Source organism: Eublepharis macularius, chromosome 14, assembly GCF_028583425.1.
Source record: "Eublepharis macularius isolate TG4126 chromosome 14, MPM_Emac_v1.0, whole genome shotgun sequence".
NCBI classification, from domain to species: Eukaryota; Metazoa; Chordata; class Lepidosauria; order Squamata; family Eublepharidae; genus Eublepharis; species Eublepharis macularius.
In genome coordinates this window covers 11,255,911-11,273,059 of record NC_072803.1, presented here as the reverse complement: position 1 = coordinate 11,273,059, position 17,149 = coordinate 11,255,911, and the positions used below count along the sequence as shown (strand labels likewise).

At 44.2% G+C, this 17,149-nt stretch overlaps 1 protein-coding gene across 1 annotated transcript in view; it reads right to left on the bottom strand.

Moving 5' to 3' along the window:
* IGSF9B (immunoglobulin superfamily member 9B) overlaps window positions 1-17,149 on the bottom strand; it is a 117,868-nt gene that overhangs the window by 35,334 nt on the left and 65,385 nt on the right. Inside the window, exons 8-12 of the mRNA XM_054998006.1 lie at window positions 14,243-14,385; window positions 9,612-9,752; window positions 8,419-8,535; window positions 3,577-3,727; window positions 503-626 (exon numbers count right to left, since the gene is read on the bottom strand). Of these exons, the coding sequence (XP_054853981.1) occupies window positions 503-626; window positions 3,577-3,727; window positions 8,419-8,535; window positions 9,612-9,752; window positions 14,243-14,385 (676 nt within the window). The remainder of the gene's footprint in view (window positions 1-502; window positions 627-3,576; window positions 3,728-8,418; window positions 8,536-9,611; window positions 9,753-14,242; window positions 14,386-17,149) is intronic.

Below are 17,149 nucleotides of genomic sequence, written 5' to 3'. Positions count from 1 at the left end.
TTTGTTTTCAAACTTCTCCCAATTATGAAAAACTTGGCAGTATCAGGAGTGCTGCCCCAGAGTTGCCCCGTCTGCATTCCAGAGGAATAAAGCGCCTTCTAAAAGCTAGCATGTGGTATGAATGCACACGATGCAGCAATCTTGCTGCAGCTGAGCGGCAATAATCTGGTGCCTGCTGAGAGTCTCCCAGTGTTGAGATCCACGGAGGAAAAGGTGATCATATATACATGTAATATAAATAAAATTAGTGACCTCTTTTCTGAATGGAGGCATTCAGCCCCACTCTGGGCCATAAGGAGGGATACAGGATCCTCCCTAAACATAAGCCTGCATCTCTTGTTCCTTCCACTCACTGGGAGGCACAGCAGCCATTTTAGCATGTCAGTCTGAAGAACAGTTAAAGTGAACTAGGCTGGAGAATGGAAAATCTCATGCCTACTCTGAGCTCTGGCCGAGTAGGAAAGAAAAGAAGCAGAGAGCAAAGCATGCTGGGATGACTCACAGAGGGCCGTACCAAACTGAGAATGTCTGTTCATATGCGCCATCATAGCCGGGCTCCCAGGAAACGTTGGCAGAGGTCATGGAGACTGCAACACGCACACTGCCCGGGGCGTGGGGGCTTGTGCCTGAAAAGAGGGGGAAACAGAAAGCAGAGACATAGGCATGCACGGAGAGATGTGGACATTTACAGGCAAAATAATCAGGATTTCTTTGGTTTGTTTTGAACTATGGTTTGAGGGGTGCCTCTCTCCCCCACCTGTGGGTGGCTTTCTAACCTCAGCTTTTTCCAGCAGACAACTACAAAAATTAACACTAATTTCGACAAGGAAGCAAGTAAACAAGAATGCTGGCATCCTGCAGCTACTTCTTCTGCCTTTGAAGAGACTTCTGCTTGTGCTGGGTCAGCTCCAAACTGGATGCACAGTCTACAAAGGCGTTGCTTAGCTCACTTCTCCCATGCAATCCAGGACCTGAAGTTACCAATCAGCCTAAGAGCCAAGCTACAAGTGACGAATCACACTTGCCTGGCAAGTGAACAGATTCACGTGTATTCCTCCCTGTTCACTTGCCATTCACTTGCGCACCACTTGATCAAGTGAATGGCAAGTGAACAGGGAGGAATACACGCGAGTCTGTTCACTTGCCAGGCAAGTGTCATTCGTCACTTGTAGCTTGGCTCTAAGAAATACAGCCACAGTGGGTCCAGAACCATTAAGGTAATGTCAGAAAAGGCTCTTGAATAACATTTGGAAGAATATTGGTTTTAAAATCTAGGAGACTGTAAGTTAAATATTAAGGCTGAAAGCAAATGCCCCTCTGGCTGCACTCTGACCGTAAGGAACACGTGCTCAAGCCAGCAAGGAAATAACCTTCCCCACCCCACCCCCAATCCATCTAGAGACATGGACAAAATAAAAAAAGGGCAGAGATTTAGAGGCAGCATCACTAGAGCATGAAATTAAAAGAAAATGTTGCTCTTTTTCCTGGGAACTATTTCTGACTTGAGCCTTTAGACCCATTCTTTGCCATTGGTAACAGATGAGAAATATGAACTTTCCTTGACACTGAAGAGCAGCTCATCTTCCTCTTCATTATCCTCTAGAAAATCTACTGGCCTGGGGGCTTAAGAAGCAAAGAAACCCCACAAAAACTCGCAATCAAAAGTGCCAGTACATGAAATGTAAAAAGTCCACAAGACTCAAGGGGGGGAAAGTTGTGCAAAACTCAACAAGCAGTCTCCCTACAGTCCATCAAAACATGGAATAATTTTTTTAATGTTTATTGTTTGTAGCTTTTATGTTACTGTTTATAGCCTAAATAAAGAAAAATTCTTCACACACACACAAACATGGAATAATGAACCAGAGCTTCACGGCAGGCACAACAGAGTTTTCTAATCTTCTCTATTTAGTCTCACTTGGAGCCACATCTTTATTAATTATTTGATTATTCTTTATGGATTATTACTGTTTTATGGTCATTTGTTGGCTTGTTGTTTTATGGAAATGTTTGTTGTTGTAACGGCAATTTACATATTGTTAGTGATACACACATTTATTTATTTTTTTAACTAGAAACTGTATTCTATTCTATAAGGATGAGACAGAAACTAATCACCTAAACTTTCTTCTCTGTTTTCGTTATTCATATGAGATTTCACTTTGCCAGATTATTCTCACCAACTCAATACTAACCCTCCTTCTATTCTCCTTTTATGTATGTGCCATCAAGTTGCAATCAATTTATGGAGACTCCAGCAAGGGACTTTAAAGCCAAGTGTGAAGCAGAGGCGGTTTGCTGTTGCATTCCTCTGCAGAGTTTTCCTTGATGGTCCCCCATCCAAGTACTGGACCTGTTTAACTTCCTATATCTGACAAGATCGGGCTCTACCATGCGGCCTCCCCCCACCCCCATTTTTCTTCACACTATATCAACTATAGCACAGGAATTCCTCTTGCTAAATAATGATGTCCTTGATGCCTGTATTCAGCCTTCATCCTCTGTGACCTTGCTGCCATTTTCTCCATTCAATCACTTTATTCTCCACCACTTCTTTGGATTTCAGTACAGTCTGCTACCATAGGGTTACCAGGCCCCCTCAACCTCCCAGCGGCAGGATTGGGGCCTGGCACTCACATTTCTGGGGGGGAGGGCACGCGCACGCGTGCAAACGTCACTTCCAGGAAGTGATGTCATCACACTGCACGCAGCCCCCCCCCCGAGTGCGCCCATGCTCCGCAGCCGAACGGGCCCAATCCGCACCATAATGGACTCGTTTCAGGCCCGTTTTGGCAGTGATTGGGCACATTTTGAGCTGCTGCAGAGCGCAGGAGAGCTCCTGCCCTCCACAGCGCCGAAAACAGCCCCTTTTGGGCAAGGATTGGGCCCGTTTTGAGCTGCTGCAGAGCGCAGGGACGCTCCGCTGCGGCCCCAATCCAGGCCAAACTGGGCCAATCCAGGCGGCTGCTGCGCACAGGAGTGCACAGCACCACAAGGGAGTGCGCACAGAAGGCACCTCCCCCCCCGCCGGCCAGGTAAGTGGGGGCAGGGTGTGAGGGGTGGGGGCGGGGGATCCCCTGCCCCCACCGGGGGTATGGTATCCCAACGCTGCCAACTTCACTTCCTTTTGGAACAGTGATTTCACAAAGATGTACAAAGGGTACCCATTTCTTTTTGTAAATGTTTCTGTCTTGCAGAACACTTCCCGCACATGTCTGAATTACCTTTCTGTAAAAGCAGGTACGCAAATTTTGCGCTGATCAGATTTCTGTGACTCCTAAATCACTACAGTTCACCATTCAAAAGTGCACTGCAACATATCATGAGCAGACTATTTCTCATGTGTTATTCTGAACCACTGTTGCACAACTAACTTTACTACACAAGACTGTGTTTTGTTTTGTTTTTTGTACACAGGGCAATTTGCAAACGTATTGCATATTAAAGATCCTACACTTCAGTAACAAACACAGGTTCTTCACTCCAGGAGGGGGGAATCACAAATATTTGCAGTATCTTTTTTATGGTCAAAGTGTTAGAAATGCCAACGAAACTTTCAAACCGTTTTATACCTACCGATGACTGTCAGATGAGTGCTAGCTGTAATGCTTGTGACTATGTTGGTGGCGACACATTCCCACTCTCCGTGGTCATCCTTACTGAGAGATCTGAATTGCAGGCTGCCGCTTGGAAGGGTGTTGTGCTTGCTTCTACTGGGCTTCCCTACCTTGGTCAAACAACAGAGAAAGCACAGGGAAAGGAAGGGAAAAAAACACAACTCAGAGGCACGTTGCAAGGGCATGGGAACAGGGTGACACACCCTGGAGGTATCCCAGGCCCTCCCTGCTGGGGCCACATTGAGGCATCTAACAAAAGGTGATGCAAATTTGGTAGCCCTGAGAGTCAGGCTATGGTCAGTTCCCCAGAGACAGAGCCAAAACACACGTTAAGAAATACCTAGGTTCAGCACGTGTTCTCTTACCTCAAGGTTTGCCGGGATCTGAAGGCGTCCTGGAAGCTTAAAGTTTAGCATTTACAGAGCAGCAGGGAGGGAAATACAGGCGCCTGTATTTCCCTTCCCCTTTCTGCTGCTCTGTAAATGCTAAACTTGTTCTCTTACCTCAAGGTTTGCCGGGATCTGTAGGCATCCTGGAAGCTTAAAGTAGGCGTCCTGGAAGCTTAAAGATCTGTAGGGGTCCTGGAAGCTTAAAGTCCTGGAAGCTTAAAGGATCTGTAAGCGTCCTGGAAGCTTAAAGGCGTCCTGGAAGCTTAAAGCTTAAAATACAGGCGCCTGTATTTCCCTTCCCCTTTTTGCTGCTCTGTAAATGCTAAACTTTAAGCTTCCAGGACGCCTACAGATCCCGGCAAACCTTGAGGTAAGAGAACACGTGCTGAACGTGGGTATTTCTTAACGTGTGTTTTGGCTCATAGTCTGGATGGGTAAGGTAAGTGTGGGGAAAGTAGCAGGGAGCAGAACTGGTAGGCTCGAGAAACAAAAAAAAAAAGGCTTGCAGAACAAAGTGTAGCAAAAACAAGCAGAGGCAGAGCAAGGGATGGAATCTGTGAGTTGCACACGGAAGTGCTTTGTTGCACAGATATAGTCTGCAAACAAGTAGTTGTAAAAAGACAAGAAAGGGGGTGGGAACCAGTCACAACACGGAAAGGAGGGACATGGCAAAAAGGCCCTTACTCTACTACTGGGTCCAAGGATGCTTATGACTGGGATAGTGAAGTTCAGACACCTTCCCTACCATTAAAAGCAAAACAAACTGGGACTTAAGAGTGATATAGGTTGCTTTAAAATTTCCAAACCTGGAATGTATACCTGGGCTGTCTAAACAGTTGGGGCATAATTATTTAATCCCAATGATCCTTGGATTACACTCTTGCTTAGAAACCCTAGAAGTGCTTTGCAGGGTCAGACCAAGGTCAATATAGTCCTGCATTCTTTGCAAAAAATCTCAGCAACCAAAAGGTGCCAGAAGGTCTACCAGGAATGAGACAGTGGTTCACATGTGGATTGCAGTCTTTCTTCTGCAAACTCCAGCCTAGTTTTCCAAAAGAGTTATACAGAGCCCCACCCTGCCAAACTGGGCTTCCGCCCATCTCTGAAAAAATCTGCAATTACTGTGCAGGTGTCATTGATAAACCTGGAGGGGTTCTGCTTCTGCAACCCCAGGTCTACCACTTAATGGCAATGGGTGAGCATTCAAAGACAAACTTAGAACATCAGGTGTACTAATTTTTTTCAGACAAATGGATCACTAGGAATAATGTAAATATCTGATATAATACCAGCAAACAGGAAAGAGATACCACTACATCTTTTATTGAACTGATTTCTGTCAGTGTACAGAGCCTTTAAAATTCCACAGAACTCTTCATAAGGCAGAGACCGGGTGAAGATCTTCAGCGTAACCTGAAAGATTGCATGTATTGATACCAACAGAAAGTGCCAAAGCAAAACCTTAAATAACTTCGTACGGATGAGCAAAGTATGGTAAAGGCATATACTCGATAAACAGAAACTGAACCTATATAACAAGTATAATGCTGTAGGTGTGCATATTAATTCCATGAGCCTTGAAAATCAGAGCTGACAGCTGATTCCATCTGGAGCCTGAAACACCGAAGGCATGCCTCATTAAAGGCTCATCTGCACAATACTTTCCATGACTGTTAACTGCAGAAATCCTGAGAATTGCAGTGTTGTGGATTAAGGACCTCCAACAAAGAATTTTTAATTTCACAAAACTATTAATTACTAGAGTTCTTTCTTGTTTTCAAGGGGGAGTGGCCATGATGGATGAATGCAGGGCTTTTTTCTGGGGAAAGAGGTGGTGGAACTCAGTGGTGGAACTCAGGACCGCACAATGACATCACTTTGGGTCAGCTGGAACAAGGGGGGAGTTTTTAAAAGTATAAATTGCCCTCAGAGAAAATGGTCACATAGCCGGTGGCCCCGCCCCCTGATCTGCAGAGGGGAGTTTAGATTGCCCTCCGCAATGGAGGGCAATCTAAACTTCCCCTCTGTCTGGAGATCAGGGGGAGGGGCCACCAGCCATGTGACCATTTTTAAGAGGTGCTGGAACTCTGTTCCACCGCGTTCCCACTGAAAAAAAGCCCTGGATGAATGAATGATCCAGTTTCTCAAACAGTACAGGTGTTTTTTTAAATTAACAAATTGTTGCACAGTTTTTGCTTTTGGCCACTAGATGGAAGTATGGCCCTATGGATTTAGCCTGTGATTGCCATGACATCATTCAGGTTGGCTGCATGATGCGGCAATCATTGTGGCTGCTTTGGGAATTCAGGTTTTTCCATTCCCATAGAAGATGATCCTAAACAACTAACGAGGGTTGCCATTTACTTGGGACAGCATTTTTGCTCTAGGAACAGACAGAAAAGGTTTTAAAAAATTTCCTTTCCCTTTCTCACTAGAGCAAACCAAAGAGGGAAAAGACGGATGTTATGGGGTGATATGGATAGAGTAAGCCATCAGGCAAGGAATCCCAGAGGACATGGGTGAAAGAGGAGTCCAGCAGGCCCAGCGCTAGACAAACGGTATGATGAGATCTTGGAAAGGATCAAAGAGGACAAGGCGAGCTGGGGCCACAGGTGGTGAGCACAGCTGTGAAAAGAATGTGTGTATAGCAGAGAGGGAATATGCCTCAACAGGGCTTGAAAAGCCATTAGTATGATTCAAGCTCAAAGAGTGGGCAGGGGGTGTCAGGTGAGGATTCAGTCTTGACGCCACAACCAACTTAGGCCAAAAAAAATAATTACAGGGAACCCATTTTGGTTAAAAAGCCTCTTTATACTGATATGCTAGAGCAGGTTATGTGATACTGCCCAGCTCCTCTAAGGACTTTGACTTTATTCCTGGAGTGAGTGGTAGTCTCAGGCCTGGTTCACACATGCAGACAAATAAGGGAACAATGAGGTGGTAGAATGAACTGCTCCAGTTCAGATTGACAGTGGTGGATTCCAGCTCTGAACATTCCTCTCCATAAAAACCTTCAAGCAAACTGAAAACAGGCCTACCAAGGTTCTACCTCCCCTCTCTGCTTACTGTGCTAGTTTTCTGTCTGCCGAGAGGCTTTAAACATTTGAAATTGCAATCTTTCAGTTGCACCTCATTCCATGTATTGCATGAGCCAGACCTGAGACGCCAACTTAATGCCTGCAAAGGCTCAATAACAGGGAGACAGTCTAACTATGGTAAAGCAGGTCCCACCACTGGAATTCTTGGAAATGACGACCCCTGAGGATTCCTTACTTCAGTCTCACAGCTGAGAACCAGCAAGATACAGCAGATAGCACAGAAAACAAAAGGAACTGATCTGGCACATTAAGGTCTAACACATTTTTATTCCAGCGTAAGCTTTCAGCACAACTTTTCAGATGATCACGGACACCTTCCATATGAGGAAGATGGGATTTTTCAGTTCAGGAAGAAATAACTGGGAGAGGGGACAGATGGTTGCATTGGCATGAAGAACGTGAATACTTTTCAACCGAGGAGTAGTCGATTCAAAACAAGCAAAACTAAGTACTTCTTCATATAATGGAATTACTTCTGGAACTTAGCTATGCACTGGCCACTGGCTTAGATGACTTTAAAAGCCTGTTTGAAAAATATATTATGGAGGAACAATTCATCAGTGATGATCAGTCATGGTTACATGGAACCTCCATATTCAGAGGCAGCATAACTCAGAATACCGTTGCTGGGAATTATGCAATGCGGTCAAGGGCTGTTGCCTTCATACCCAACTTGTGCGCTTCTCAGAACTACATGGCTGGCTACTGTAAGAAAGGATGCTGGACTAGAAGGGCTTTTGGTCTGACCCTACAGGACTTTTTTTTTCTTTTGCATGGAGTAATGCAAACCACAACAACTAGATATGGGAGCGAAAGTTCAGGAAGATACCCTGGAGGAGAAGGGAAAAAACCTCGACTTTGAAGCCCCTCTCCTCAACTAACTATGACCCTCTCTACTCTAGTAACGTGTCATAGCCTGCACACCACAAAAGTGCACAGGCTGCACTATCTCAACATTCTGTTATGAAGAGGTAAGTCTGTCCTGCACACTGAGCAGGTGGCGCCGGAAGCGGTGGGAAACGAAGCCTGAGAGGGGAAGGGCCTGCAGTAGATACCGGCACAGAGCAGCAAGACAAGGCGGTGGGGAGCGGCTCATTTTGCAGATGCTGCTGCTAAGGGTTTTGCTGTTCTAATGCTTTCTTGCAAGGAGCTGGTTTTCCCCCACCCACCTGCGGGACAGGGCGGCAGTGGTACAGCCTGAAGCAAAGCAGCTGCACCTGCAGTTTGCTCTTACCGGGACAGAGTGTGGCTTCTCTGTCTGCAATATTCATCAAAAGCCAAAGGCACTGCAGATTTTTCTGGCAGGCCGGGTACCTTTCTCCAGGCGATGACAGGAAAAGGGTCTCCTGCAGCAGCACAGGGTATCAACAGCTCCCTCCCTGCCTCTTGTCTGTACTCCCAGCCTGGTAGCACCGTGAAATAGGGTGGGTCCTGCAGCAGCGGGTGCGGGGAGGGAGGGAAAAAATAGATCAATCATACCATTCTAGGTGAGCCTGCAACCAAGTATGCATTAGATAGGGATGCTGACTAATTTGGGAACTTCAAGCCAAATTAAACATCTAGTTTCTAGTGCAGTCATTAACAGATTACACTTTAAAAGCATACAAGTGTCTTTTATAAATTCACAAACATAAATGTGTGATATTTTCTCCAAGTCCTTTCCCCCTTCATACACACACACATTCTCTCTCTCTCTCTCTCTCTCTCTCACACACACACACACACACACACAACCCTGCTCGCATGAACTTGCCCACATACCACTATTCATATACCCCTCCCAAACATTTTTTGTAAAGGGAACAAAGCTGTAGCAAAATGGAATCATTTAGGGCGCTCTGACAATGGGATAAAGGCTGCAGTTTATGGCTTTGTTCACTGTATGAATTTCTTGTTTTTACTGCATTGTTTTCTATTCCTGTAATCCAGTTTTTGCATTTCTTATGTCACTTTTTATTGCATTGTTTGCTAACTTTATATTCCAGTCTCATTACAGTGTTCATTTTATATCTTATGCTGTTGCTATTGCACTGTTTGAATCTCAGTGAGAAAAGCAGACTATAAAGTAAATAAACAAACGCGTGCCCCATTCCCATGCACAAAGAGTCAACCAAGGTGACTCTAAATACTGCCCTCTCCACTGAATACATCCCCAACGACTGCACACAGTCCCTCCTTTTGCTAGGCTTTTTGTGCTTTTTATGCTTTTCAGAATTAGAATTGCTCATCTTGGCAGCAGAGACAATAGCCAGAAGGGCTACATTTCAGAAATCAGAGCTGCTCAGAACCAATAGCTAAAATTTCCATAAACCAGTATTTTTTTTTGCAAGTTCTTCTCTCTCTTCTGTTGAGTTGATCCAATTCCGGAACCAGAGCTATGCAGTGTAACCCCTGGGACTCCTTTCAATACACAAAGTTTTTCTGTCCCGGCACCTGGCATTTGGCTGAAGTGTTTGTATGTGGTTCATAAGATTTTCAGAATAGTCACAGATCAGTAGGTGAGATACCTTCAGTACCAGTCGGGCAGGGGGGGACTGGCCCATTGTACCCAGGGCATTATAAGGCACGCAGGTGTATGTGCCGAGAGCTTCTTCTGTTGCCTCTTCTATTCGAATTGAGCCATCTTCCATTAGACTCCAGCCAGAAAACTGCACAAGCGAGACAGGAGATGAGACATCACAATTTTAGGAGGACTGTCACATGATCAATACATAAAACGTCTTTTCTTTTTCCTTTGGCTAATTACCTGATTTAGCTGCAGGCATTTGTTTAAACGAGTGGGTTGTCTGGTCTGGAGTTTTTAAAGTGTCTTTGTCTCTCCTTTTGCCATCAGCTGACATTTAAAATATGCTTTGTTGCAATACAGTTATAATGGGTCAAAAGATGCTGCTACAGTTCTATTTGTGCAGCAAACACTAAGGGACACCTACTGTCTAAGAGAAGAATGACGTATCATTCCAGGTTTTCCATGTTATGGCTGCTTTTATCTTACACTCACACACAGAGATGATGAGCCACTAAGTTTGCAGTTTTAAACAGAATGCCAGCAAGTGAGAAGAGCTTTTCTCTCTCTTTTCTTTTTGCTGTTTTCTGCTCAAAATCACCCTAACCTCACTGCTTTTACTTTGTAAGGGGAAAAGATCTTTAGAAGAAAAACAAGTATTATCTTGAAATATGGTAGGTGCGTTATTCTCAGCATGGATTTCAATACAAGAATGATCAATGGCTCCTGTGAAATACTTAAAAAGAAATCCCATACTTATCTCTGCCTGTATAAATTTGAGCAGCAGACACTGAATCTGGGATGGAAGAGCTATCAGGTGGAGAGACAGGCAATATGCCCTAACCCTGATCTCACCAAAAGGGGAAATGGTGGTAGAAACCAGGCAGATGAGGAAAGAAGCCTTATTTTTAATAACAATCCACCAGGGCAGGTCATGTGGTCAACTGGCCCCTAAACAAGATCCGGCTGGTTCACTGGTCTGAATAACAGGGTTCTGCAGTTGTATTCCTTCTAATCTACCGCTCTTGTCTCGCTCTTGTCCCCAACTTAAGAAGCTGAAACTGAAAATTATCCACACCTTCCTAACACAACATGTCAGATATAGGGATGGGGTTTCCCAACCAAAATGGAGGCCCGAAGCCAAGATATCACTATTATTTTCACAGTGGAACAAATTGCATTCCAACAAGTTCTGGTTCCCAGGCCTTTCTAGAAATCCTCCGCCTTCATGTTCAGAGACTACAAACACAACGAGGGGTCCCATCACTCAACAAGAGTTGGAATATGCAAAGCATAGCCTGGTTATATCCCCTAAAGGCACTAGGCTTCTCTGTGCATTCCTGAAACAAACTATAGAACCCATTTCAGTTTGTGGAGGAAAAGAACTAACACTTTCTAAAACCCACCCAAACCTTCAGAAGTTTACAAAAGCTGTTTGAGTCATCCTTGACTGGAAATATCATAACTGCTCCCCCAAAACCCTATTCCATCTTTATTTCATGGACGACTTTGCCTTGCTGCTTAACCTATCTCATAGGATTGTTCTGAGGATAAAATAGAGGTGAAGAGAAGCCGCTTTGTGTCCCCACTGGGGAAAAGGGTAGGGTATAAATTAAGTAGATAAATACACTCTCGTGGATTTTTGTTTTGCCTCAGTTCCGTCATTGCCATTGGCGGTTGTTTTGTTTCCTATATGCCACTTTCGTGCTGTTTTTATGTACAAACACCACAGAAAAGCAACAGTGAAAAGAGGAATATTTGAATTAAACCAGCAGACTTGCAAAATCTGGTCGCATCCCTACCTTTTTGCCAAGATGAAAAGCTGTAGGCAGAAAGTAAGGCATCAAACCAGGTGAACACTGAGAAGTACCAAACAGAATGGAGGTTTCTTGCATTCGAGGGAGATCCATAAAAACAAAATCCCTTGTCAACATTTTGGACTGCATTTGCAACGCTTTCATTGCTGTCGGCTGGGAGATGATCAGTTATCGTAACTGGCCTACTTGGACAGCACAGATGTATTGCTTCGGGGAAACATGTTGACACAGAGCCCTGCTAATGAGATGTGGACAATTTCTCCTCTTGGCATTGGTCTGAATCTAGCTCAGGTCAGTAACGCTCAATAGCCACAGCTATTGAATGGCCATATGTGGGCTTATGTAAAAGCAAGGACCTCCAATTAGTTCCATTATCATTACAGCTAGGACGAAGGCTTGTTGAAAGCAAACCAAAGAATCAACCCTGGTTCCAGCCTACTAGAGCTTACCTCTCTCATACAGTTTCCTTGCTCTCTTCCCCATAGACCAGTGAGGCACTGACCCTGGTACCAGCCCCACACTTGGGAAGCCACCTATGCTAAATCAGACTAAGGGTCTATCCAGGTTCGGAGTTTCTACCACGTCCTCAAACTCTTTAAACAGGTGGAAGAGGCAGAGACACTGTTGGCAGTAATCTTTATATTTCTAAATTTTCATATAACACTAGAAACAAAGCCTGTTGTGTAAATAAATACAACAGGTTCTAGAAAGCTGGGGCTGGGAAGGGTGGGGGGTGGGAAGGGCTGGCAGGCAGGCAGGGGGGTCTGGGGAGGGATGGCAGGTAGGAGGACAAGGGGGGTCTGGGGAGAGCTGAGGGGCAGGAGGGGTCTGGGATCACAGACAGCTTAAAATTAATTTCCAGATTAAAACAGTGCTTAAAAATCAACTACTTAATTAAAAGCCTGGGTAAACAGAAATGTTTTGGCTTGGAGCCTAAAAAGCCCCAGAATTTAAGCACCAGGCAAGCTTCAAGGGGAAGGGCATTCGGTGAGGCACCACTACTGAAAAAAGGGGCTCATTTTCATTGCAATCCTATACAGAGTTACACCAGTCTAAAGCCATTTATTTCAATTGGCTTAGATTGGAGTAACTCTGCATAGGAACTTTCCATTAGGTAATTTGTACACATCACTATGGTGCAACCCTGAACATGTTTACTCAGAAACAAGCTCCACAGACACAATGCTGCTTGCTCTCAAGTAAATATTTATCATCATGTCATTGTACAGATGTAGAGTGCAGGTTGCATTTGTGAGGAGACAAAATAAGAAGGACTTCTTTACTCAGATAAATTAACTTGTGGAACTGACCGCCACTAGGTGTACTGATAAACACTAAAAGGGAGATTTGGCAGTCTCATGGAGGACAATTCCATCAATAGCTATGAACCACAATGACAAAATGGAAGCTCCAGGTCCAGAGACAGTAGCCATCTGAATACTAGTGGTGGGATGAGTAACTATAGAAGGCAGCTTTGGATGCTCTGCCTGGCTTGTAGACCACCTGGAAGCATCTGGTTGGCCACTGAAACAGCATGCTAAACTAGATGAGACTCACTGGTCTCATCCAGCCCAGCTGCTCTTATGCATATAGAGTTGCAGCCTCAGGTACTGTAAACTTCCATTGCTGTAATGGCGGCTTTAGCCATGTGATCTCCCATGGAGATCTACAGCTTTCCCAAGTGCTCCATCTTGGCTGGGTCGTGTCCATGAATAGCACCACCGCTGCTGAAATCAAAGGCCACATTACTAAATGACTCCAATTTCAAACTCTCAGAATAAAACCTTTAAGTTGTTAATATTTAAAGCACACTCTAAATATTGAGTATTCCACTTAAATATTTAAAAGAATTAAGTCCTGGCTAGGATTTTTAAACCAAGGGAATTGTAGGACCAAGTCTCGTTAAAGAGGATCTTTTAAACACCAAATTCCCATAAATAGCAACAACTGCAGGATGACACTTTATAGCTCCATTGGTGTTAGATTAATGATGCTTATCTCCCACAGTGACAAGAGAAACGAACTCCCTATAAGACCTTAGATGGGAAGATTGCTCTTGATTAAACTAAAGAATGGAGAGGAGGCACACTGGGCTGTTCTTTAACTCCAAGAGAGTGTCCTCCCATGGTAAGCAGAGCATATTTATTTATTTGAAAAATATCTACCCTATACTTCCACTAAACACAATCTCACAGCCAGTAAGGAGCAGCTGTCAGAGTCTCAGACTAGGACTATGGAGAACCTGCCACAAAAGTTCACTGGGTCAGTTACCGTCTCTCAGCCTAACCTATCTCAGGGAGTTCTTGTGAAAATAACAGGGAGCAGGGGGCACTATGTCCCTCACCTTAAGCCCCTAGGAAGAAGGATGGGATAAAAGTCTAATAATCAATTATTATTAATAAAACGCACTAGGTAGATATCTGAATGTTACTTATTTATCCTTTCTTCCAAGGAGTTCAAGAAAGCCCATTTTGACTTCCAAACCACCCTGTGAGGTAGATTGGACTGAAAGAGCATGGCTGGCCCAAGGACAGCTTTCAAGGCAAGTGAGAAACAGTAAGGCAATGGTGTGCCATTGTCTTACTCTGCAAAGTCTTCTTGTTGGTCCCCCATCCAAACACCTACCCTGCTTAGCTTCCAAGATCTAACAAGATCAGACTATACCATGGCACCTTCCCTCCCAACGGAAGGGGATTAACTAGGTCTAATATAAGGGTGTTCCTACATGGAGGGAGCGACAATTTGCTTTAAACTACAATAATTAACACATTCAGAGTCCTTTTAAAAAAAAAGAAACCCCCCCAATAACTCCCTTTACCTTTTCAATGTGCAGAGGGCGTCCATCTTTGTTCCACTTGACCACGGTCACTGGCGGCTCTGCCTCAACTGGGCAGCGAATGTATCCATGTATCCCAACAGGAACATATATGATAGGTGGCATGTTTACCACACGGGCAGGGTCTGGAATGAAACAACAGGAAGTTCAGAATGTAAAGTCTGACAGCTCTTTCAGCTGCCAGCTAAGCATGCCCACATGGCCTTCTTTCCATTGTATCCAGCTAGAAAGAGGGTCAGTAATGTTTTCATCATACCCCAAATGCTAATTCAATAACATTTGCAACTCCCTGGCCTCCAAAGACCATTATCCTTACGCTCATTATCTCCTCCAGATCCATTAGAGCAACACTTAGCATCTACACAGAGCTTTAGTTATTGAAATCGTTTTATCTCTATCTATGCTAAGCTCTAGGAACACATTTTCCTCCAAATACCAGCAAGTACATGCACAACTCCCATCTTTTCTCTCAATTACCAATAATGACAGCAAATACTTGGCCTTGCTTTTATTTTTAAAAAGGAGAAATTCGCCCCACTCAGTATTTAGCAAGCACTGTTGGGGAGGGTGTAATGTATGGTCACTCCGGTGCATTTCACTAGCAACTTCTTACAGGACGTATTTATGGAGTTCTTTAAGGCTTCTGAAAAACACCAGGCCAACAAAACACTCCACACCCGACAATAGCCCTGCAGAGAAGATTAGCACATCAAACACCAATCCATATGCAAAAGAACCTCCTCAGGATACAGTGAAGCCTCCCGCCATTAGCATTCCACACCCTGGGAAACTCTTACAGGATGACTCAGCTCAGTCCCACCCCTCCTGAGTAGATACAAATGACCTACATCTTTTCCACACTGTGACACTGAGAGATCTCTGTCTTTTTGTGCTACACCTCTGAAGATGCCAGCCACTGCTGCTGGCAAAACGCCAGGAACTACAATGCCAAGACCACGGCAATACAGCCCGGAAAACCCCCAACAACCATCTTCTTTAAGGCTTCTTTGGGGGGCAAAATGTCTGAAAAACTTTGAACAAAAAAATATTGATTAAAAATTGCAAATTGGCTAGGTGAGTGCAGATGGTGTCCCATTTTACATAATACAGGGAGTGGGGGAGAAGTCTAAACATTTAATGAATTTCAAGGGAAAGAGTCTTGAAAAGATTAGTGGAATCTCTCAGGAGGGAACATGTCCCCAGTTTTTGACCTCTGCTGAGCTTGTTCACTCCGGGCAAGTCTTTCGCACTCATTCCCACCCCTGTCAAGTTCAGCAATGCTTCCTGGAGCACATCATGAGTACATCTAAGCTGGAGAAACTGAAAAAAGAGCCGTAACTGTGATACATGGTCTATTCAGGGCATTGCTGTCACCTGACGTTTCTTTGCCCCAAAGGCATCCTCAAGCATACTTTGGGAGACAGTAATATAGTATGGTAATTAATACAGCCCAGTCCTAGGGAAAGGGAAAATTCAACTTTAAGGTATACCAAGTCAGGAAAAAGAAAGAAATTTTTTTTAACTGTCCCAGTATAAACCCTATTTAGAAAACAATATAACCTCTCTATTTCTGTTCCATTTCTATCTACCGTATACACTTTTCTTGGCTTTTCAAGCACTGTCTCTTCAACTCCCTGTTTCCTCAGTGTTCTCTAACTGCCCTAACTGCCTCTTCCTTCGAATTTTTAAATTTCCACCAATCAGGTGCACAGCTCTCCCAACTGACCAATCCCAGGCAAGCCAAACAGTAACCAATCCCCCTTTCAGTTCTAACCTCCTTCTTCTAAATTCCCTCTCTTACCTGAGAGACTCTATGGGTCGCTTGAAATCATGATAGTGATATTTTCAAGAAAAACTAGATTGATGTTCAACTGTCCAACTGAAATGAATGAGAGCTTCACAGCTCACAGTGCTTTACAAGACAGGGTCATAGAAGTATCGTGCAGTGCAAGGCAAATAGAAGGTGTCATGTAATATAAGGACATTAGTGAGGCCTGGAGATTCAAAAGGGCCTTTTGCACAGAAAGGAGGGCTGATGCCTCACTCACGAGTTGGGGACTTCACCACTATGTTGTCTTATGTACTATCTATTGTCACTATGGACTACCTGTTGCTTTATGTATGACCTTACTGGGTAGTTCTATGTTGTCTAATGTCAGTCCCAGAATTCCTTATGCTCTGTTGCAGCATTTCTTCAACTTTGTATTGGATTTTTGCCAACGTTATGTCGCTGTAAACTTACATTTATTTACCATGTGGCATTGTTGATTGGAATGTCCTTGATATTGACTGTGCTAATCTCGTACTATGTAATCCACCTTGAGTCTCAGTGAGAAAGGCGGACTATAAGCGACGTAAATAAAATAAAAATAAAATAAAAAACAGAATTACGACTGATGACAGAAATCAGTTCCTCTAGAGGAAATGGAGGCTCTGGAGGGTGGATCCCATGGCATTATACCCCACTCAGGTCCCTCCCCTCCCCAAAATCCACCAAAAAGCACCATCTCCACATTTCCAGGAATTTCCCAATCCAGAACTGGAAACCGTAACAAACAGTTTTCCAGTTTTCTCCAGATGTTATGAGAAGGAACAGCATTCAATACAAATCTATTGCTCTGCAGGAGGATCAGCCCCAATACGGCCTCCGCAGCCATATTGTTTTTCACTTCACTAAGGCCCCTGGCAGGATCAGCCTTTTAAAAAATCACAGCAAAAACAAGTATACCTGTTAACCTATCTTGCTCGTCGACACTAGATTGACTGGAAGGAATTGCAATGGTGGAATGAGATTGACCATTACTTGGTCTATATCTTGCCTATGAAGAAGCCTTTAGGGCAAAATGGGACTGGACTTTTTGCATGCCAGTGAACCCCGTAGGCAGCGTA